At 36.1% G+C, this 23,300-nt stretch overlaps 1 protein-coding gene across 1 annotated transcript in view; it reads left to right on the top strand.

The window, feature by feature from the left end:
- The window catches only part of ralgapa1 (Ral GTPase activating protein catalytic subunit alpha 1), a 239,692-nt gene that overhangs the window by 107,045 nt on the left and 109,347 nt on the right, over positions 1–23,300 (top strand). Inside the window, 7 exon segments of the mRNA XM_039741861.1 lie at positions 1,602–1,727; positions 6,600–6,658; positions 6,976–7,084; positions 7,259–7,369; positions 8,207–8,275; positions 15,344–15,478; positions 16,690–16,873. Of these exon segments, the coding sequence (XP_039597795.1) occupies positions 1,602–1,727; positions 6,600–6,658; positions 6,976–7,084; positions 7,259–7,369; positions 8,207–8,275; positions 15,344–15,478; positions 16,690–16,873 (793 nt within the window).

Here is a 23,300-nt window from a genome sequence, read left to right as displayed (position 1 = left end):
GAGAGAGAGAAAACAGGTTCAAGGAAAAACAAGGATATTTGATGCATTAGGAGTGAGGGAGAAATATGAGAGGAAAAGCACTGAAAGAAACGGTGGTGAGCTGGAGTCTAGCGGGATAGACAATAGTACATTGCTGGACTACTTTTTGTGCAAGTGTAAGTTTCCCTTATTAAGACTAGTTTTTGATTGTACAAGTTTCTCCTTTAAAAATATCACAGTCAGATTTATAAAATTATTACTTATTCTAATATATTTATATGTTATAAGGTGCGTATGTGGTAAGAGTGTTCCATACTTATAGTTTGAGATGGAAACTGATTGTTTTTATAAGCTTTCTCTAGTTTAGTGTCTAAGGCTTGATTAAGATTACTGATTTCTTACATTTCTTCAGAAGCAATATTCATTTTTCATTTTATGAATTAACACTGGAAAGTTGGCTAGTCTATCACAGTTGTTTACATATAGTACATATAGTACATACCCATAGTCACTCATACTGTGCCAATTTAAATTCTTCAGTTAATACAACATATGGAAATGAAAAGAAAATTCTGAACAAGTTTAAATCTACAAAAACAAAAGAAGAATTTAGAAAAACTATACAAATATTAACATTAAAGCCAGTTTCCTTGTTCTGTAAGGAAACAGTGCTATTCGTTATATCTCGATGCCACTTCAGGAAAAAAAAATTAAAGTGAAACAAGTCTTGCAGATTGAATTTAATGCCAATGGGGTGTTGAGGTGTAAATGGAACATAGATGTGAGTTCCTAGTATGTTTTATTATCTACATTCAGATGTGGCCTATTAACCTATGAAGTGCCCTATACAGTTTAAGCCTAACTCTTCTTGACCTTTACTTCTTATAACTAATTTTATCACCCATCATTCTATTATGTGTCATTATCTCTTCTATGTATTGTCTTACTGTAGACTGTATAAAGAATTTACTAGTAGTTGTATGTGTATGTATATATATATATATATATATATATATATATATATATATATATATATGTATATGTATATGTATATATGTATATATGTATATATATATATATATATATATATATATATATGTATATATATATATATATGTATATGTGTATATATATATATATATGTGTATATATGTATATATATATGTATATATATATATATATATATATATATATATATATATATATATATATGTATGTATATATGTGTGTGTATATATAAGAGTTCCAGCTGTATCCTATTGGTTTATTTCTTTAGTATCCCTTCACTAAATTGAAGAACAATTGTATTAAAAAATAAATTTCTTCTGTTAAAAATTACGTTTCATTAATTTAAAGGTAAAAACAAGTAGAAAACTATATATTTTTATTTGCATTATAGATGACATGCTGTCTTTTTCAAACAGATACAAACTCATGTTGCATTATTTCACTACACTTTGTATAAATACAGGTATAACTTTATCTCAATCTTATATTTTCTTATTTTAAATTTCCTGTTTATCTTTGATGCCTGTTACATTTTTAAATTGTGAAGACAAATTGTTACTATTTAAATAAGTAAATGCATCTTTCATGCCTAAGGTGTTCTTTTCTTTTTTTAGGCCCCAAGAGTTGAAGCCCAAATTCTTCTGGGTTCACTAGTGTGCTTTCCTAATCTTTACAGTGAACTGCCAGCTCTTCATCCAATTACAGCCGATGTGGTATTGACTCAATTCACAGATATAAAGGTAAGACAAATCTGTCATGCGTAACAAAACTGTTATTTTAAACACAAAGAGTTAATGGCATATTTTTTACCTACACTGTGATGAAAATCACTTAAAGTAATATCTGGGCACAGTAACGCTCACTCCCACTCCAGGTCAATTTAGACTTGCCAATTTGAAGAAACCGTGCCTGGGCTGAGGTTTCAGTTCAGTCTGGTACTTTGTGCCATGTTTCAGTTTATCAGTGTACAAAGAGGTAGTGAGTTTGATGGTAGGCTTTAACATACAGATACATGTTGCCTCCAGGTGGGCTAATTGGCTGTCAGAAGCTAAATGTTTAATTGCCTAAAGGTCTGAAATCATTTTCTGGAATTTTTTCCAAGCTGGTTTAAGGCACAGTTAAGAAAGTGAATGTAAACTTGTGACCCACTTGAATTATGATATAGTCAATGGAGAGTGAAGTACTAATTCTGTCTGTGAACACTGTTGGAAAAAATTACTTTTGCCTTGCACAAAGTAGACGTCTTTAATGGTATGCCAGATTTATAGTTTATTAGTATAAAATCTATGGCAGGGTAATGAAGTATGTTTTAAAGAGTGCACCTTAAGTGTATGTAAATATTTGACTTCAACTGTAACAACACTGGCTAAGCCTGGCTACCCCAGCTTTGATACCTTATCTGGAACTTGAAGCTGCTCTGCTTATGAGCCACCCTTGCCAAGATTCATGGAAATGTTTATCTGTCTTTTTAATACTTACCCTGAAAGGGCTACACTTCAGAATACCTTAGCAAAAACCAAGAGCCACCACAAAGGCTACTCCTGTTGGGTTTTTTATACCCGGATGACTGTCTTTGAAATGATTTGCACAATCGAACAGCAGTGAAGGGTTAGCTTGAAAGCCTTCCCTTGCCAAGCCAAAGAAGACTGTACTCAAATCACAACTCTAGTAATAACTTATCCTAGACAAACACATCTTTATATTAACACTCATCAATCATTTGTAAATGTCAGTAAACAACAAGATAACTTCAGTGATGTAATACCCAAACTTTATTTCAATCATTACTTATGTTTATTTATGGATATTTATAGGGACTTGCTAACTGCTTTATTTAAGGTGTTGCATCTGTCAAAAATTAGACATCTGATAAGTTGCCATGGTCTGGTTGACTCTTAGTTAAATGACTTTTAGTTAACCATTAAACATGTTAATCTTAATATCCCAATCCTCGATGTCACATATTCTACAAGCATAGGCATACACACTGGTTAGATTATCCAAGTTTAAACATGTAAGTTCTAATGGTGGTAATACCTTTTTGATTTCTTTTACATTTGAATATCCCCCAAACTTCTTAAATAGTCACAAGTTTAACACATATTAAAAACACATTTTCTGTTCACTTAAAACAAAAAATAAAAAGGAATCATTGACCCTTGTGTTCTAATGAGCTTATTTGTACCTGCCTGCTGTTTTGGTTTTTTCATACGAACTCTGGATACACAGGTTAGGAGCTGTATCTAAATAATCCTAAAATAAAAACACACTAAAATAAAACACACAAATTTAATTATATTGTGAGTCATATTTAGCATACTGTTAAATACACAAATATTTTATCAGCGTTACATCTGTACTCTGTAATACTTGTTTTTTTGTTCTGTTCTTTACATTAATATTACAGTATTGTAATTGGTAAAACTGCTGCTGAAAATTTATTTTTTGCAAAGTCTTGTGAAATCCTAAAATTAAGCCTTCTCTAGTAATGCCAAAGATGTAGAATACATTGGCAATAGCATTTTTATTATTGTTTTACATACTGTTTTTTAAAATTACCAGGTAGCAAGACCTGCGGTGGGCTGGCGCCTTGCCCGGGGTTTGTTCACTGCCTTGCGCTCTGTGTTGGCTGGGATTGGCTCCAGCAGACCCCTGTGACCCTGTAGTTAGGATATAGCGGGTTGGATAATGGATGGATGGATGGTATCAAGACTAAATATTAAACGTGGCTATCTTTATAACCTTTTAGCATCTAAAGTGAGGTATAATAAATATAAAATACTGCATTTCATTTTAAATGCTCTGAATTAATGACAATGTTCGAATAAGTCCACTCCAGTACTGTCAAAGTTACTAATTTAACAATCACTGACTAATGATTATATGGGTGTAACCACGGTAAGGTACAAATGCTGTATTATAATTTCAGAGTCCTGCATTTGAATTCCAGTCTGGGGTTGTCTGTATATAGTTTCCACAAATTGTCTAACTGCATGTCAGATTAATTTATGGCTCTGTATTGGTCCTGTATGATTGAGTGAAGGTATGTGCGTGAGTCTTCCCTGTGAAAAATGCTCCTCATGACCCTTAATTGGCTTACATTGGTTCATATGTTGATGTATGGGAAATTCGCAACTGTAAATAATCTGATCTACTATGTAGCCATTTTCCATTTTTTTATTAAAAATAAATACTTATGTACATGTGCTTTCTCATTTTTTTTTTATTTTTAATAAATTTGCAAAAACCTCAAGTAAACTTTTTTCATGTTGTCATTATGGAGTGTTGTGTGTAGAATTCTGATGAAAAAAATGAATTTAATCCATTTTGGAATAAGGCTGTAACATAACAAAATGTGGAAAAAGTGATGCCTTGTGAATACTTTCCGGATGCACTGTAGGTATGTGCAAGTCCATCCCGACTATTGAAATTTGAAGAAAATAGAGTTTCCATTTACTTTTACTAAGGTTCATATCAGTCAAGTTGTATTTTCCAATTGTAGCCCTCTCCAGGTATCTGCATTATTCTCTACTTGAGCACTGAAGTATTTCAGCATGATTACAGATTTAGTTGGTGGTAGGTACCCTTTAGAGAATCAAGTGTGAAGCCTTTAAAAAGGTTGAAATACTCTGAATAGTTATTTGGGGCATAATGTACTTAGAAATTTCTTTTTTGCAACTTTGTCGCATTGAGGGGTCCCACTCAACCATCAGAGCCAAACTCCAACTGCATTGCACCCTGCTTTGGGCTGTGAAAATTTCCTACATCTGCCCAAGTCCTCTGCTCCATAATAAGAGAATGACCCTCTTGATTAAGAAATGTGGTTCCAGAACTGATATACATATAGGTGAGCCATGAGATGGTCATGGGATATTCCTAGAAATCTTAGAAGTATTTGAGAATTATATTTCAGGGAAACAAAATACAAAATGAAGTTCTGTTCAGTGCTTTGAGGGAACAGATAGTTTTGTCTGCCAGAACATAGAATGCATTGCTCTGGAAAAACTATTTTTCCAGTCGTAGAGGTAAAGCAGAACTTAGACAGTAATGAGGAGTGTAAACTAGCTATCAGTCTGGCTCTTGGGCTATGACACTACATGTTCATGTAAAGTGGCATTTTAACCTAAGAACTTAATAAAAACTGTAAAAAGCATGAACAAATCGGAGTGCGATTAGAGTCGGTATTTTCCAAAGTCCACTTTTTCACCCAGCCATAGTGTAAGGCTCTGGATGACGTTTTAAAAGTCTTAATTTTCGGGGGTTAAAAACACGGGTAGTATGGACGAAAGGGAAAAACATATATACAAGTATCTTTGTTTTTAAACTTAAGTGTAGTAGTGTGAATGAAGCCATTTGTTTCAAGTTCACACAAATATTTAAAGCAGCCTCCTTCATAAATAATGGTGGCACACATAGCCAACAGAGGCCTAAACACTGCTGCAACAACTAGAATGTGTCAAATGCCATTGAAATAAAATATGAAATAAATTGACACTTGACATTACCCTTGTTACAGTCTGAAATATAAACGTATGACACTTTACAAATGCTTACATTCCCAGTTAGTGTCATTTAGGGCAGGGTTGTGGGGCAGCTGGAGCCCAACCCAGCCATCCTAGGGCGCAAGGTAGGAGTAACATCTGGAAAGGGCACCCGTCCATCGCTGGGTAAATAAAACCCAGTCCTCACACACACACACACACACACAGGCCTATTTAACCATGCCAATTCATCCAACTTGCATGTTTTTGGACTGTGTGAGGGAATTCCAGCACCCAGAGGAAACCCGTGCCAACATGTGGGGAACATGTAAATTCCAAACAAGAATACCTAGGACATAAACCCTGCACTATTTACTGCAAGGCTGTGTACTATCACTATGCCTCCTTGCCACCCAAGATTTGTGCCATAAACATTTGTTTCAAACAACACATTTTCCTTTCAAAATTAATTGCAAAATTATAATTGACTTAAGTTTGATCTTCTTGTGTATGCCCCCCATAAGTACCCCCAGAGTACAAGATCATAGCAAGAAATAGAGTCAAGGGTAAGTAAAAATTGAGTTCCTAAAAATCACACAGTTTGCATTAAGATTTAATTTTTCCATGATCTAATTATTTGTTTCAAGTTCACACAAATATTTAAAGCAGCCTCCTTCATAAATAATGGTGGCACACATAGCCAACAGAGGCCTAAACACTGCTGCAACAACTAGAATGTGTCAAATGGCATTGAAATAAAATATGAAATAAATTGATAACAAAACAACCAAACCACAGGATACTCTTGACACAAGCAAACATACAGAAAAACAAACACAATGTAATAGTCTATTAGTGATATGTAACTGTTTTGTGCAATTTTCCAAAATTATTTTTTTCCACAGTGAATTCCAAGAATCTGTAAAGTACAGTGTAATTCAGACATTAAGAGGCAATTCATTTGTAGAGAGATTTTGGGCATGCTTATTCTGAAAAAAGTTTCTTAAGTAAAGACTAAAACTGTTCACTTTTTGAAAATGTACATAAAAAGTCCTTCTTAGCAACTTGTATTTTAATAGATTTTTATATTTGTTACTCTATGTAATAATCTACCCAATATATATTTTTAAGGAGCATATTATTAAGAGCATACTTAGTTCAGCAAAAGAAGAGCCATCTGGACCTGCACGGTATGTATTTTTTTTTTTATATTTTAGTAAAACTTTAAGTGCCTTGCTCTTAGAAAAATGTATTAAAAATGATGTGAACATATTTCCCATTTAATTTTGTTTTTCTTAAATAGAGCAGTCTCTGTTAAATGAGAGTCACAGAGATTTTGTAATTTGCTCTTTTTAATAGTATTTTGTGTTTGTGCTTGTAAATGTGAAAATTGGAATTCCTTAATAATTTGAGTGTTCTGTGCTTTTGCAACATTGTGAAATTCACTTTTTGTTCAGTGGTTTTGGTTTTAGTATTAGTATATCGGTATGTTATGTATATTTTTCAGGTGTGTTGCGTTATGTAGCCTTGGCATTTGGCTATGTGAAGAATTGATCCATGACACTCGGCACCCACAGATTAAGGAAGCTCTGAATGTTATTTGTGTAACCTTGAAGGTATAGGATTTTGTTTATATAACAAGTGATATTTGATGAGACGTATCAGTGTGCTGGCTAAAGCAAAGAAGATTTATTTTAATTATGTTAAAATATAAAAATGATCATTTTATAATTTGTTCTCTACTGTAATTACTGTAATTTAATATATGTTAATATTCTTATTTGTTTCAGTTTCCAAATAAAACAGTAGCACAGGTTGCTTGTGACATTCTGCACATGCTTGTAAATTATGTACATACTCTTCAACATTTTCAGTCTGACTTTCCCAAGAAAATAATTGAGGTATGTGTTCAGTTTTGAGTAGACATGAAATTAGTTATATTTTGTTGAGCGTTTTATAAGGATACTTTGTAAAAGGCAATGATGTGTAGACTAGTGAAGAGTTTTGGATTTCTGGTTATATTTTGGTAAACATGTTTTTCAAAACATGTTTAAACACTATAGAAACACTACAGATAAAATAAAATATTACATGTAGTGCATTTAATATTTATGTTGGATGTGTGAAATTTTTACCAATTTTTTGCCATTTTTATTAGTGATACAATCAACCAAGTAACTTCTTTTTTTCTTAAAAGTATGTTCTATATAATAAACAATAATGGGTAGATTCAGAAGTATGTATAAAAACATGATTTCATTGGAAATGTTACATCTTTTCAGCATTTTCAATGCCATGTATATTTATTGAATATATACTGGCACACAATTCTTTTATATACTAATTACTTAAAGATGTGCTATTTAAGTCTATTGTTTGAATTTGAATTAGAGTAGAGTAGAGGGCTGAGTGGTGGCACTGAGACTAGGGATCTGCACTGACAATCAGAAGGTTGACGGTTCGAATCCCGTAAATGCCAGTACGGATTCTGCTCTGTTGGTCCCTTGAACAAGGCCTTTAACCTGCAATTGCTGAGCGCTTTGAGTACTGAGAAAAGCGCTATATAAATGCAAAGAATTATTATTACTTATTTTAGTCCAAAAGTACATGTTGCCTGCTTTTTAAGCATGCCTTGTAATATTCTTTGCTCTGTTGTGTACGAGTGTAATGGTGCATACTGTCAGTGGCAATATATAAAATGGAAATTAAGTGGCTCTATTTTTGTCTTTTGCATCTAGATTCTTTTAGCAACAATAACTTATTTGCTGCCTTCCACAGAGGGCTCTGCATATGAAGCAGATAAAAGGGTAAGTTAATAGTAGATGTATTTTTTATGTTTTAATTTAGCATTCTTTCTAAGAAGTTAAAATATAAGTTGTATTTTATATGTAGGGTATACTAACAGTGAATGGTGCTCTGGCTCACTTGACATTACCCTTGTTACAGTCTGAAATATAAATGTATGACACTTTACAAATGCTTACATTCCCAGTTAGTGTCATTTAGGGTAGGGTTGTGGGGCAGCTGGAGCCCAACCCAGCAATCCTAGGGCGCAAGGTAGGAGCAACATCTGGAAAGGGCACCTGTCCATCGCTGGGTAAATAAAACCCAGTCCTCACACACACACACACACACACACACACACAGGCCTATTTAACCATGCCAATTCATCCAACTTGCATGTTTTTGGACTGTGTGAGGGAATCCCAGCACCCAGAGGAAACCCATGCCAACATGTGGGGAACATGTAAACTCCAAACAGGAATACCTAGGACATAAACCCTGCACTATTTACTGCAAGGCTGTGTACTATCATTATGCCTCCTTGCCACCCAAGATTTGTGCCATAAACATTTGTTTCAAACAACACATTTTCCTTTCAAAATTAATTGCAAAATTATAATTGACTTAAGTTTGATCTTCTTATGTATGCCCCCCATAATAAGCTCTATTGTGACTAGTTCTCCAGTTTCACCTCTGTGCAGGTAAGGTGCCTAACAGGAGTTTGTGTCATATACACCTCTTCCCCATTTGATTAGTGCTGTTCCTATTGTAAAGTTCCTCATGAAGATAAGTGAACACCCAAAGCAAATTTAGAATTATTAGGTTAATGAAAAGCAGCGATAATGTCAGATGTATAATGAAATTTCTACATTTTTGAAAAATCCCTTTAAACACAGTAGAAGTAGAAGTCCATTAGAAAGAAATGAGTGAAAAAACTGTGTATTCAGTTGAGCAGAGGGCCTGTCAAGAACTTTTTGGTATCTCTAAAGGAATTAAATAACTGAGATACTAGAAACCATTGTTGTCTGCATGTCTAATATGAGAGTGTTACAAACCAAATGTTGAATAATGCTCCCATTGTATCTTTATTTCAGATTGCAAAAAGGTATGTGAGAGACAGTGTTACGCAATTATGGTTTAGTATGTTGAGAATTCGTAAGGTAACACAAGAAAATGTAATAAAAGTCCAAAGTGGGTACACATAATAATTCAACTACTTTAAAGTTTTTCTTTATCTTTTTATAAGCAGGTGCTAAGCCATAGCCAGGGCCATAATTTAAAATTGTCAATGGAATGAATGTGTTGTGTCTTCATCTCTACATATAAAGGAGAGTTGGGATCCGATAGACTGTGTTTGTGGAGGACTGGAGAGTTAAGGCAGGTGTGGGAGTCATGTGATCATCTTCCCTCCCATTCACCTCATTTCGTTCACTTCATTTCGCTCTGAGCTGAGCTGAGCTGAACTGCGCTGAGCTCCGCAGCTGACGCGGTCTTGCCGTTTTTTTTACTTAGTGTTTAGTCCTCTCTCCTTTACTGATTTACTGTTTACTATACACAGTACTTACTGAATAGTATTTTTTCCTTTAGTGTTTCTACTTAGTGTTTAGTAGACACGGTATGCCGGTGTTCCCGGCGGTGTTGCGGTTTACTGTTACTTTCTGCTTTGTTTTTGTACTTTTAGTGTTTAGTACACTTTTACTTGATCTCATTTAATGTTGTTTTTTACTGTTGTTCCCGACGCTGTTGCCCTTTTTCACTTTATCTCATTTAGTGTTTGGTAGACTTTTACTTTATCTCATTTACTGTTGTTCCAGGCGGTGTTGCCGTTTTTCCCGTTTCTATTTTTTATGTAGCATGTTCACGAATTAGTCATAGAGAAGATTTACATATTTTGGCTCCAGGAGGACAAACCAAAAATGTTGTATATAAACAAGCTCTATAAGTCGCATGTAGATACATAATTATTCCAACTACAGTGACTGCAGCGAAGCGTACGTGGTCTGCTAGTAGTTAAATATATGCTCAGTTAGCTTCTTTATCTTTACAAGATAAACAATAAATTATCTTACTCTAGTTCTGATTCACTATAAAGCAGGAGTTTAAAATGTAGTATAGAAACAAACTCTTCAACATGAAACTTAATGTTCATCTGTTTGCATAAAGATCATAGAGTGTCAAGTAAGAAATGTGATGTTAATCTTGTTTAATGAAAGATTTACTTGTAAAGTGTTTTGTGATTATATTGGGTCAGTGATTAATGTTTCTTTAAATCTGAGTTTTTATTAGAGTACTGAAAACACATTTATTTTCTCCTCATCATTTGCAAACAATGATCATGTTTCAGTAACAATTAATGAATATTCATAGTTATACTGTTATACAGTTGTTCAGATAACATCCATTGATCTAGGAAGCTTATTTAGGTACTGTATGGCATTGCCTTTCTTTAAATTATAAATTTCCAGATCATTGGAATCGTAAGCTCTGGCCTCCAAGAAAGACCCAATTTAGCCCTACAGCAACTTTTCATTTTTAACTCTGTGAACTGGATTAATTGGTGAAAATTTATCATTACAAGTGTGGGAAATAAAATCTCACAAGAAAACAAATCCCTGTCTTAGAGACATTTTTTGTATATGTAATGTTTCTGATATGCAGACTGTCTTGGAAGCTTCTGGAAAGCATTTTAAATATTAATGTATCTAAGCTACACCTAAAATCTCTTTTATAGTCAAACATCCCTGCATTGAAGACTTAATTAACAGCCCTATAAATAGCTGGAGTGAGAACAAGGCATGTACAGTTTTTAACATAATTAATAACCTAATGCAGTACTTATTTTATTGAAGTTAAAATACCTGCATTATAATCCCAGTAGCAGTGGATTTAAGGTTAGAAGCATACATACTGGTACAGGGCTCCTTTGCAAAGCTCAATCACACTGCCAAGCAGAAAAGAGTGTGCTGCTTGCTATCTGTTAACAGAAACATATTTATAAAACATCAGTTTAGTTTTCTGCGGTGGGCTGGCACCCTGCCCTGGGTTTGTTCCTGCCTTGCGCCCTGTGCTGGCTGGGATTGGGTCCAGCGGACCCTCATGACCCTGTGTTAGGATATAGCGGGTTTTAATCCAGCCATTTGCTTTAGTTCCGTTGAAACTGTGTGACCAGGTGATGCAGAGGCCAGTGTTCATACAGTCATATGAAAAAGTTTGGGAGCCCCTCTTAATTCTTTGGTTTTTGTTTATCATTGGCTGAGCTTTCAAAGTAACAACTTCCTTTTAATATCTGACATGCCTTATGGAAACAGTAGTATTTCAGCAGTGACATTAAGTTTATTGAATTAACAGAAAATATGCATTGTGCATCATAACAAAATTAGACAGGTGCATAAATTTGGGCGCCCCAACAGAGATACGACATCAATACTTAGTTGAGCCTCCTTTTGCAAATCTAACAGCCTCTAGACACCTCATATAGCCTTTGATGAGTGTCTGGGTTCTGGATGGAGGTATTTTTGACCATTCGTCCATACAAAATCTCTCCAGTTCAGTTAACATTTGATGGCTGCCGAGCATGAACATCCTGCTTCAAATCATCCCATAGATTTTCGATGATATTCAAGTCAGGGGACTGTGACGGCCATTCCAGAACATTGTACTTCTCCCTCTGCACAAATGCCTTTGTAGATTTCGAACTGTGTTTTGGGTCATTGCCTTGTTGGAATATCCAATCCCTGCTTAACTTCAAATTCCTGAAGAATTTTTTGATATTGGGTTGAATTCATCCGACCCTCGACTTTAACAAGGGCCCCAGTCCCTGAACTAGCCACACAGCCCCACAGCATGATGGAACTCCATTTGACAGGAGGTAGCAGGTGTTTTTCTTGAATTGCGGTGTTCTTCTTCCGCCATGCAAAGCGCTTTTTGTTCTGAACAAATAACTCAATTTTTGTCTCATCAGTCCAAAGCACTTTGTTCCAAAATGAATCTGGTTTGTCTAAATGAGCATTGTCATACAACAAGTGACTCTGTTTGTGGCGTGAGTGCAGAAAGGGCTTCTTTCTCATCACCCTGCCATACAGATGTTCTTTGTGCAAATTGAGCTGAATTGTAGAACGATGTACAGATACACCATCTGCAGCAAGATGTTCTTGCAGGTCTTCGGTGATCTGTGGGTTGTTTGTAACCATTCTCACAATCCTGCGCATGTGCTGTGCCTGTGGCCTTCCATTTCCTGATTCCATTCCTTACAGTTGAAACTTACAGTTTAAACCTCTGAGAACTTTTTGTAGCCTTCCCCTAAACCAGGATGCTGAACAATCTTTGTTTTGAGATCTTTTGAGAGTTGCTTTGAGGATCCCATGCTGTATATCACTCTTCAGAGGAGAGTCAAAGGAAGCACAACTTGCAATTGACCACCTTAAATACCTTTTCTCATGATTGGACACACCTGTCTATGAAGTTCAAGGCTTAACGAGCTAATCCAACCAATTTGGTGTTGCAAGTAATCAGTATTGAGCAGTTACATGCATTCAAATCAGCAAAATGACAATGGGACCCACATTTGTGCACAGCCAGTTTTTCACATTTGATTTAATTTCATACAACTAAATACCGCTTCACTAAAAATCTTTGTTCAGAAAACACCCCAGTACTCTGATGTTCCTAGGAAATGAAAGACATGCCACTGTTATCTTTTTTTTGTTGAAAGGAGAGTAAATTATTATGAAGGCTGAGAGGGGTTCCCAAACTTTTTCATATTACTGTATGTCAAATCTTCGGGGGCTGAGATTGCAGAACTAGAAAGGGGACAAATGTTATTTACTTCAGAGCAAATAAAGGACTAAACAAATTTATAAAACACAAGAAATGGATCACATGCTTCATGTTTGTTTTCAAATTCACAGAGGCTTGTTTTTTTGTTTTGTTTTTTTAAATGCACAGCCCAATAATTACCAGTCTAAACAAGGTATCTCAAATGCATGTTGCTTTTCCCTGAGCACTTCTCTAAAAGTGCACAGCAAATCTACAGTTTCAGGCAGCATCGAAGCCAGCTCCTAGTTGGTATTTGCGTGCAGTTTGCATGTTCTCACTATGTTTACATTGGTTTTCTTCCTACATTCAAAGGGATGTATATGTAAAGCTAACTGAAAATTTAACATTACATTTTGCACAAAAGTGGCCTTTACAATCAAGTAGCCACCCACCTTATTGCAGTCCTGCGTCACAATTTTCTGTATTGTAAATATTCTTTACAAATTAGGTAACACTTCCATATAACTTTAATTAATTAACTATTAACAAACATGTAAAGGTTATTAATTCATAGTTTTTTTCAAAAATTATAAAATTGTTATCATTTGTTTTATTAACACTTCATAATAACTTGTATAAATAAGTCATTGGCAAACCTTATAAAATGCTTCTTTACATCTTTACAAAATCATGTATTCATTATTTATAAATCATTTTAGCATCTAATCTAAAGCTGCAAATATCTGTCCATTGTAAATGTTCAATATTAATAATAATATAATAAAAATAATAATGAGATATCCGGGCTCTCCGGTTTCCTCCCACAGTCCAGAGACATGCAGGTTAGGTGGATTGGCGATTCTAAATTGGCCCTAATGTGTGCTTGGTGTGTTTGTGTGTGTCCTGCGGTGGGTCGGCACCCTGCCTGGGATTGGTTCCTGCCTTTTGCCCTGTGTTGGCTGGGATTGGCTCCAGCAGACCCCCGTGATCCTGTGTTCGGATTCAACGGGTTGGATGATGGATGGATGGATGGATAATAATAAGATATTTAAGTTATGACCATTTATTAGTTGTTGCCATCAGTACTTACACATTTACAACCTTTAGTTTATATTTCTGCAAAACCCTGTCCAGGAGAGGTGCTCCGCCCTGTGACCGTAAAAAGGATTACATGGGGTTTTGAGAATGTATGCATGCTTTTTAATCCTATAATTCTGAAACAGTTTGTAATATTGAATTTTGTGAATTACAGTACTGTAATTTCATGACAGGCATTGTAATTAATTGGCTAAGATATTAAACTTTAGACCCCAAAGTTGTTGTTTCACTCCACACCTGATTCTCTGAGTCATTTAACCTACATGTGTTCAAATTATTAAAATAGAATAAATCTAAGTAATTACTGTTTAATTGTTTATATATAAGCAAATTATTAGGACTGATAATCACTTACATTCATTTTATAATCTTAATGTCCATTCACTTATCAAACAGGTGACATGTTTAGCTTCTGTGTGTGTGTGTTTTTTTTAATGAAGGTGTGTATATATTATATATGCTTATAAATATATTTATAGTTTACTGGTATTGTCACCCAAGTAAAACATTATGTAATTTTTGTTTATTTGATACACATGAAAAAATGTTGAAAAACACACCATACAGGTAACCTTTCTTATTTCAGAAGGAAAATCTCTGTGTTTCTCAGTAGTGGTTCTTACTCTTGAACACACATTTTCTGCCCTTCGCTAATGTGGCTTGTCTAACTGTGCTGGTCTTTTTATGCTATTTTTCCAGAACATTTAAAAGTATGTAATTCATGTCACATAAGTACAGAATGAGCTTGCATGTTGCACAGACAACATTTATTTGCCAAAACGGTTAACTGTTGATGTTCTGTTTCTGCCGCTGTCTTTTTTCAGTCTTTGTTGCACAGAGAATTGACATGCTGCAGTCTTCTTAGTTATGTTTGTCCTTGTCTGCTTTTTTGAAAGTCTGGGATGCTTTTAAAATACATTTATACAAGAAAAAGTGAATAAGTGATATAGCAAATATTGTTATAAATGGTGTTTTCCAGTTAAACATAGCGATAAAAATATGCTGTTAAATTCTATATGATGGTAAAATTAACTTTCACTTCACGATAGTGCAGAGGAATAATTAAGTTGTGTGTACATTAGATACAATGTTTATTATCTAATTATTTATATTGTACAACTCAATTGTGTTTTCCTTAAATGTATTAATACAATAAATTAAAATTGTAATTATTTACCAAATTATTTAACTAGACCTTTCATGCGGTTGGGATTTAACCTTTTTCATCTTCTTTTTAGTTGGTGGTTTCATTGCTTCTTTGTCTTTTGGATTGGGTAATGGCATTACCATTGAAAAGTCTGCTGCAAGTGATTAATGCCACTGGTTCAGAAAAAGACAGAATGGAAAAAACTGTACTGAGCTGTATTTACAAGGTAAACAGATAATCTGTTTTGTCTACTTTGCAGTATTATCATTATTGTATATATTGTAAATTGACAGTTTGAGACTGCTTTAAGTTTTCTTCAACAATAATGCCATGTCTCCTCCTTGTTGCATATGTTTGAAGTCTTTTTAATCCTGTATATATTTAATTTTATTATAAGTCAAAAGGTTCCCTGATTTAATGTAGTTTTAATATCTATAAAGATTTCTAATCCTTAATATTTATCATTTATTTATTTTTTATCCACATTATCCTCTTTTCAATCACCTTTGCCACTTTTTGTTTTCATTTGTATATACTATTGTAGACTACATTTTAAATAGTTTGTTATATTTCTATATTATATTCAGTGCACTGAATGCAGTTTATGCAGTTATCAGTCATGCTACTCACTTTTAATGGTGTTATGCAATTCAGTTCTGCTAGCGTGTGCTTTTACTTTGAGAATGTAATGTCACATACCTAAGTACTTTCCCATTATAGTAAAGAAGCATCCAAAGGACAACTAAATGTAAATTTTTTAAAAATAACTGTGACTGTGTATTTTAGTACTGTGATATAAGGCAGTATTTGACATTATTTTTAGTCAGTGATAAACCCCAAATATAAGGCTTTGAGATGAAATTAAAGCTAAATTTTCTTTCCTGGAGCAGACATTCACTCTCTCTCTTTCTTTCTCTCTCCAAATACCTTTGATCATTCTAAATAACATACAGTATCCAGGCATCACTTCATATTTTCAAATTCCTTATATTGCTGTGTATATTTATTTTTTATTATTATTATTATCTAAGAATACAGCATTTACTATATACTCAATTAACTTTTCTTTCATGCACAGCATGTGTGTAAACAATTCTATATATTGTATATGAACTTAACCATTAAACAGTTATTATAATTACATAAAGCCTTTAATATGTTTATTTTATTAACATATTAGGAAAAAGGGATGTGGATAACTTATTTATTTGTCTGTATGCATGACTGCAGTACATCATATCTAAAGATCTTACACATCAAGCAAAGGAAAAGTCTATGTGACAGTTCTGAACATAAAATAATGTTCTTAGCTGTTTGTTTTTGATTGTGTTTGATTTATTCACTTGTGTAGTTAACAGTATTTTAGTATGTATTTTATAATGTGCTTATAGGTAATCTTCATTATTATAATTGATTTTGTATTTCCTTTTTAAATAGGTCCTACATGGTTGCGTTTATGGAGCACAGTGCTTTAACAACCCAAAATATTTCCCCATTAATTTGTCTGACCTTGCATCAGATGAATATGAACCTTTTTTGCACTTGGAAAGTCTAAAGGAGCCAGAACCTCTGCATTCTCCAGATTCTGAGAGGTCTTCCAAATTGCAGCCAGTCACAGAAGGTGTGTGCATATGCATTTATTTCCTTTATCATCTGGGTTGTTTATGTTTCAGAATTACACCGTTTCTTCCTCCTCACCTTGAAACGTTTGTTTTATTACTGTACAAAAGTATAATCTTGAAACTGTTTCACACCAGTTAGGATGTTAAATATTGCCTCCTTCTCACTAACTTATTATTTTAACGTCATACCCAGGACAAATTACAGGATAAACTGCATCCGGCCCTGCAAGTGGTCCTCCAACTTGCTGGGAAATCATGGGGGTTGGTGGCAGGATTGGCACTCCAGCCACCATATAAAAACTTCACACAGCTCCAAGACGACAGAAAGGACTCCTTTTTTTTTTGCGCTCTCCGCGGGAGTAGCTCTGCTGCAGCTGCCAATAGGATGGGATGGGGGAAAGCCCTTGGGAGCCCCATCCCCGGAAGAGTTGAAACTGTTGGAGAGCCAATGGAGTCAGGTCTGTACGGGATCGAAACTGGTGTGGTGCTGAGGTGTTACCCGCTGCACAGCAGCATTCGAGTCCCAATTTGAGGCGGCCCATATGGGTAGGCGCATGGAACGTCTTGTCTCTCCGGCAAGATGATCGTCTTCCTCTGCTGTCAGAGGAGCTGTGTAAACTCCGGATTTCAGTGGAGGAACTCTCTGAGGTGCACAGACTGGGGACTGGCCAGATCTCTGTAGGTGGATACAGAGATACTTTTATTGGTCTGGTTGCTCTGATGGCTGTCATACTCGGGGAGTTGCTGTAGCGGATTGACGACTTCCAATGTTGTCTGATGTCACTTCTTTCAACAAGCATCTTATGAGACTTGGATTACGGCACTCCCTGGGTGCTTTGTCTGTTGTCTCAGTGTATGCTCCGACCGCGGTGAGTGATGGCGAGAGAGACATTTTTTATTTGCAGCTTCGCTTGGTGGTTGTTGGGTGCCCACGAGGTGACATTCTTCTGGTCATGGGTGACTTCAATGCAGCCACTAGCCCCATGGGTCTGGTGATGTTCCTTGATTTTGCAAAAGGTCAGGGGCTGCGAATTGCTGGATCCTGGTTCCAGCACCCAGAACTGCATCGTTGGACTTGGTACTCCAGTACTTCAGGTGGTGCGGTGAAGGAGATTGATCACCTCCTCGTGGGCAGATGCTGGAGGCTCTTGCAAAACTGCAGGGTCTACTGAAGTGCCCAGTTTGTGAATTTTGACCACAGACTTGTTGTTGCTACTCTGATCCAGCTTAGGTCCAGTAGGTTGCACCTACTAGGAAAATGAGCCTGGACTTGGCCAGACTCCAAGCCCAGGCTGTTTCTAGGAAGTTTGCACGCTGTTTGTGTGAAGAACTCGCAGATGTGGTTGCAACTGGCGATCCTAATGTGACGTGGGAGACCTTCATTGGCAAGACCCTGAAGGTTGCTGAGGGTTGTGTTGGTGTTATCGGTGTTCCCAGAAGGAGGTGTTTCATCTCGCAGGGCACCTTAGATATCATCGAGAGTAGTCGTAGCGCATGGCTCAATGGGCAACTCTTGTCTGTACCAGGAACTGAAAAGGACGGCTGTGAAGGCTCTGAGGGCAGATAAAGAGGCGTTTGTTAGAGGAATCTGTGAGTAAGTGACATACCATCTGTGGTCTAGCAACCCACGTCCTGCTTACAGAGGAATCGAAGCATTACGCACATCCGAATCTGCTAGGAGAGTCACAGTCAGGGCGGCTGATGGAACGGTCCTTATGGGTGACACTGCAGTTGTGACCCACTGGGCGGGCTACTTTAAGTAGTTGTTCAAAGCTGATCCTCCGGCTAGGACGTTGGATATCTCTGGGTCCATGGTCCTTGAGACTAATCCTCCAATTAGCTGTGAACCACCCAGTCTCACTGATATTGCACAGGTGGTGAACCAGCTGAGGGGAGGAAAGGCTGCAGGGATCTGTGGTATCCAAGGTGAACTTCTCCAGGCAGGTGGTAAGGCTGTCCTCCTGATATTGCAAGCAATCTGTGCTTCCATTTGGGAGGCTGGCATCATCCCAACTGATTGGAAAATGGGACTTGTCATCCCTATCTGGAAAGGGAAGGGTGATCGCCTGGACTGTAGCAACTACAGGGGGATAACACTGCTCTTGGTGCCAGGTAAGGTCCTTGAAAGGGTCATCTTCAGTAGGACCCGTGATCACTTGCTCGCCTACTAGCGACTGGAACAGTCTGGCTTAACACCTAAGAAGTCTACCATCGACCGCATCCTGGCACTGAAGGTTCTCATGGAGCGCAAACGCGAATATCGAAGAGTTTCTTTGCAGCCTTTGGCAATTTTCGTAAAGTGTTCAACTCAGTTGATCGAGCTGCCCTATGGGACATCCTGAGGGTTTGTGGGATCCCCTCGAGGTTGCTGGCCTGTACACTGGTACTATGAGTGCTGTGCAGAGTGGAGGCAGAACCTTTGCGTTTTTCCCAGTTGATTTTGGGGTTCATCAGGGGTGTGTTCCTGCTCTTACTCTGTTCGATGCTTGTATGGACTGGGTGTTGGGCAAGGTTGTGTGGTCCAGCGGATGTGGGGCATCTGTTGGTGAAGAAAGATTCACGGATCTTGATTTTGCTGATGATGCTGTGATCTTCGTGATGTCAATGGAGGCTCTGATCGGGGCACTCGAGAGACTGAGTGAGGAGTCTGAGTGTCTGGGCTTATGAGTGTCCTGATAAAAACCAAGATCCAGACCTTTAATGACCTCTTGGACACAGCCATCAGCAGTGTGTCTGTTTGCGGAGAGAGTGTCGACCTTGTCGGGAGGTTTACTTACCTTGGCATGTCTGACTGGGGGGTTACCAACTGGGATCTGGGAGTTGTTTTGTTGTGTAGTGGGTGCGGCAACACACTGTACCCCAGATCATGCCCCCCAACTTGACTTGAGTTGACTTGTAATTAGTCCACATGGAGTGCAGTTTGCGCTGATAAATAAGACATTGCATTTATGATTATCATATTTTATCATTGTTCTTGAACAAACTTTAATTTATTCTTGTCTTTTTTCTAAGTCAGCAAGCATTAGTTATAATTTTACTGGCGCATTTCTCACATCTAGTTGCTGCCTTGTACCTAGCACAGCTTAAGATACTGTGGAATTTGATTACATTGGCTGGATAATGTTAAGGTGTTTTATATAAAATTTAAATATACATTTAGAGGTAAAAATGGAAAAACTCTAGCTTTCCCCAACAGTCTAAAATTATAGCTGTTAGAGTAGACCTACGTATTGTGCCTAAGTTTCTCCCAGGTTGTATGGCAACACTATACTGAACCCTATGATGTACTGATATACAGTATGTTCTTGCCTTGCAGTGGTTTCGGCTAATACATTTCTCGGTCATGATGCATACTGCAGGTCCAATTAACTTGCTTGTTTTCAATATGATTATGTCACCACGTCCATAAAAAACATACATTGTTTTTTATGTAAAATATGACATCGAATGGGATAAATAAAAGTGGATTGATGGGAGAATATTAAGAGTAGCAGGAGCACTATACCAATTTTTATTTTAGCTCATTTTGCTGAATGGTGTATTGTGTCCATTAAGGGAACCTCTTGTGCAGCTACTCACCTGTCATTATCTATATTTTTTACCTTCCAGATAAATTTATTAACACACTGACAGTCTGAACTAGCAATAAAGTCATTACAGTATAATAATGCATTCATTCTTTGCTCTGTTTTCCAGTCCTGCCGATGCTGGGAGCCTATCCTACCAACACTATGCATTACCCTATGTAATTTATCACTATAGTACAGGGCACACGCTTAACTCACACATACACTTTTATGGGGCCAATTTAGAATGATTATTTAGTTGTGAAACCAGCATAACTTAAAAACACATACAAATAAACATTGTTAGAATAACAAATAGCAAGTGTTATCTAAAAACCTGCTGATTTCTTATGAGATGGCAAGAACACCATCACTTTGGTTCCCTAACCTCTCCTCAAGGCAGTCCTGTCATTCTATAAAATCATACATTATTTTATTAGCAACACTATATAGTCTGTTAACATTAACCCACCTGATTTTTGAAATGACACCTGAAATGTCATGTTCAAGCTATTGTAAAAAAAAAAATGAGAAGAACCTGTGCAAGTTGAGGACTGAAAACACAGTGGAAGACCTAAAAAGCTGTCTGCATCTGATAAACAGGAATTAAAGATCACATCATCAAGGCACAAGAGGAATTCCAGTGAAGAGCTAACACCAAAATATGTACTCTGAATGTGTAACAGTATTTTAAAGCAAATATACTTGCAGGTTGTATTACAGCTAAGAAACCCTTCTTTTAGAAATGAAAAGACCACAAACAGTGTAAAAAGGTCAGAAGACCATAAAATATAGAATGATAACCAGTATTAGAAAGTTTTATTCAGTGATGAGTCCAAATTTGAATTTTTTGTTTCACAAAGTTGCCAGTATGTCAGAATCAGAGTTGACCAGAAGTCCATTGATTTCTGTCTGTAGCCTTCTGTGAAGCATAGTGGTAGCGCATTTCAATAAATGGTTTAGGGGATTATGTGAAAATTGATGAAATGATTACCGCAGAGAAATATAAACTCATTTAGGTTCATCATACTGTACCTCTTGCTTGTCAAAAAATTGATTTTTGGCATAACCACTCCCTGACACACTGCAAACTCAACTAAAACTTACTTGGATTGAAGTCTGCACTAATACTAACAGAAAAGCAAAAAAGGAGCCTGACTCGGAAGAGTTTTGGCGAACCTTACAGAATACCAAAGTGAATTGCATCAGTTTTGCATTTCAAGGAAGGCTAAACAACATACTGACTTGCTTTAAAAGACATTCTTGTTGCTTTTTATTATAGCTGTTTATTTATGCCCTCTCTAATTATACCGTGTATGTTGTTTTTACAAGCAAACAAACACTGCCCTGATAACAAGCTTTAAAAATTATTCACTTCTACAGCTTGACTTTTGCAAAGTGCTGTAACATCCATATCTTGGGAAGTTTTGTTTACATGGTGAAAAATATACATTCTCTTCACAGTTATTGTCATTGCTGACATTTGAACCCAGGTTGCTGAACTCTGAGTTACAGTAGCGGTGCTAAACCACTGCTCCAACATATTATTCTTATTGTGCAATGATATCAAAGCTGTTTATAATACTCTATCAGTATTGTTTATTGGGTAGCTAGTTATAGAGAAAAGTAACAAGAAAAATCAATAATTATTTAGTTAGGATTGTTTATCTGTACTGAAAAATATTTGAATAGGCCTGTGCTGTATTTCAGTTACATCCTGTGATAACCAAGAAAATTATTTTTTCTTATGCATGTTACAAATGTTATTTCCCTTGTCCACTTACTTCACAAAGCTTATTTGCCTGGAGAAATAACTTGGGCAGGTAAATGCTTTTACTGTAACTTTATATATACAGTGTCATTCTATATCTTGCTTCTTTTCTTCAATTCACAGTTTTCTGAAGCAATATCAGTCCTACATCCAGCACATTATTTATCCATTAAATTGCATCCCAGGTAGCAAGTAGTTAAAAGCTTTGAAAAAAAAAAAATCAATTCCTACGTTAACTTCCCCCCCTAAATTAAAACCAACAATGCAGTGGCAGTGCAGAGAAAATTGAAACAGATGAGTTTAATACGTATTGGGAGCTCTCCCCATAGTCCTATTCTCAGCCCATATTAGGCTTTCTCCTCATGCCTCCTTAAAAGTATTAAGCACTAGATAAATGCAGAATCTTTCCTTTTTGCAGTGTCTGTGTATTTAACAGCAGGCGATTTTGTGCTCTGTAGTGTATACGTGCTGCTTTTTTATCAAGAGAAAATTACTAATCATTGTAGCCTTGTGTGAGGCATGCTTCTTCCAACTCGAGCACTTTTTCTGGCAGAGAGACTTCAATGAAGTGATGGCTATAATAGGTTCAGTGCTGGGATTCAGCAAGCCTAATTGTTAAATATTACATAGGTCTCTAAATTACTGTATTAAGTTTTGGTGAAGTTCAGTAAAAGTATTTTTAGTAAAACACATTTTTTTCAGTTTAGCAGTGCGAGTGGTATAAACAGTGTGTTGACAAGCCAAACATCTTTGAAATATTTATGCATTCAGGAGGCTTTTATAGGGTGGTGATCATAAATATTCTCTGTTTATCTTCCGCTTAAGTATTTATTTGTCTGCAACATTATATCTGTCTACTCGGCTTAATATGATATACAGCAAAATATTGCTCAGCAAAATCAATTTAAATCAGCTTTTCTTATGATTACATGTGAATATGTAACCTATTTACTGTGACTGCATTATTCAATTACTACTTTAAATTACTTTTTCAACTTGGATTGTTTTTCAAATAGCAAGTAAGTAAATAAATACATTAAAAAATAATGATCTTAGGCCAAATATCTCTTAAAGTGAGCTAGTCTATTT

This window comes from Polypterus senegalus, chromosome 18, assembly GCF_016835505.1.
Source record: "Polypterus senegalus isolate Bchr_013 chromosome 18, ASM1683550v1, whole genome shotgun sequence".
Classification (NCBI taxonomy): domain Eukaryota; kingdom Metazoa; phylum Chordata; class Cladistia; order Polypteriformes; family Polypteridae; genus Polypterus; species Polypterus senegalus.
Note: the sequence above shows the minus strand (reverse complement) of the source record. Positions and strands in the feature narration are given on the sequence as shown.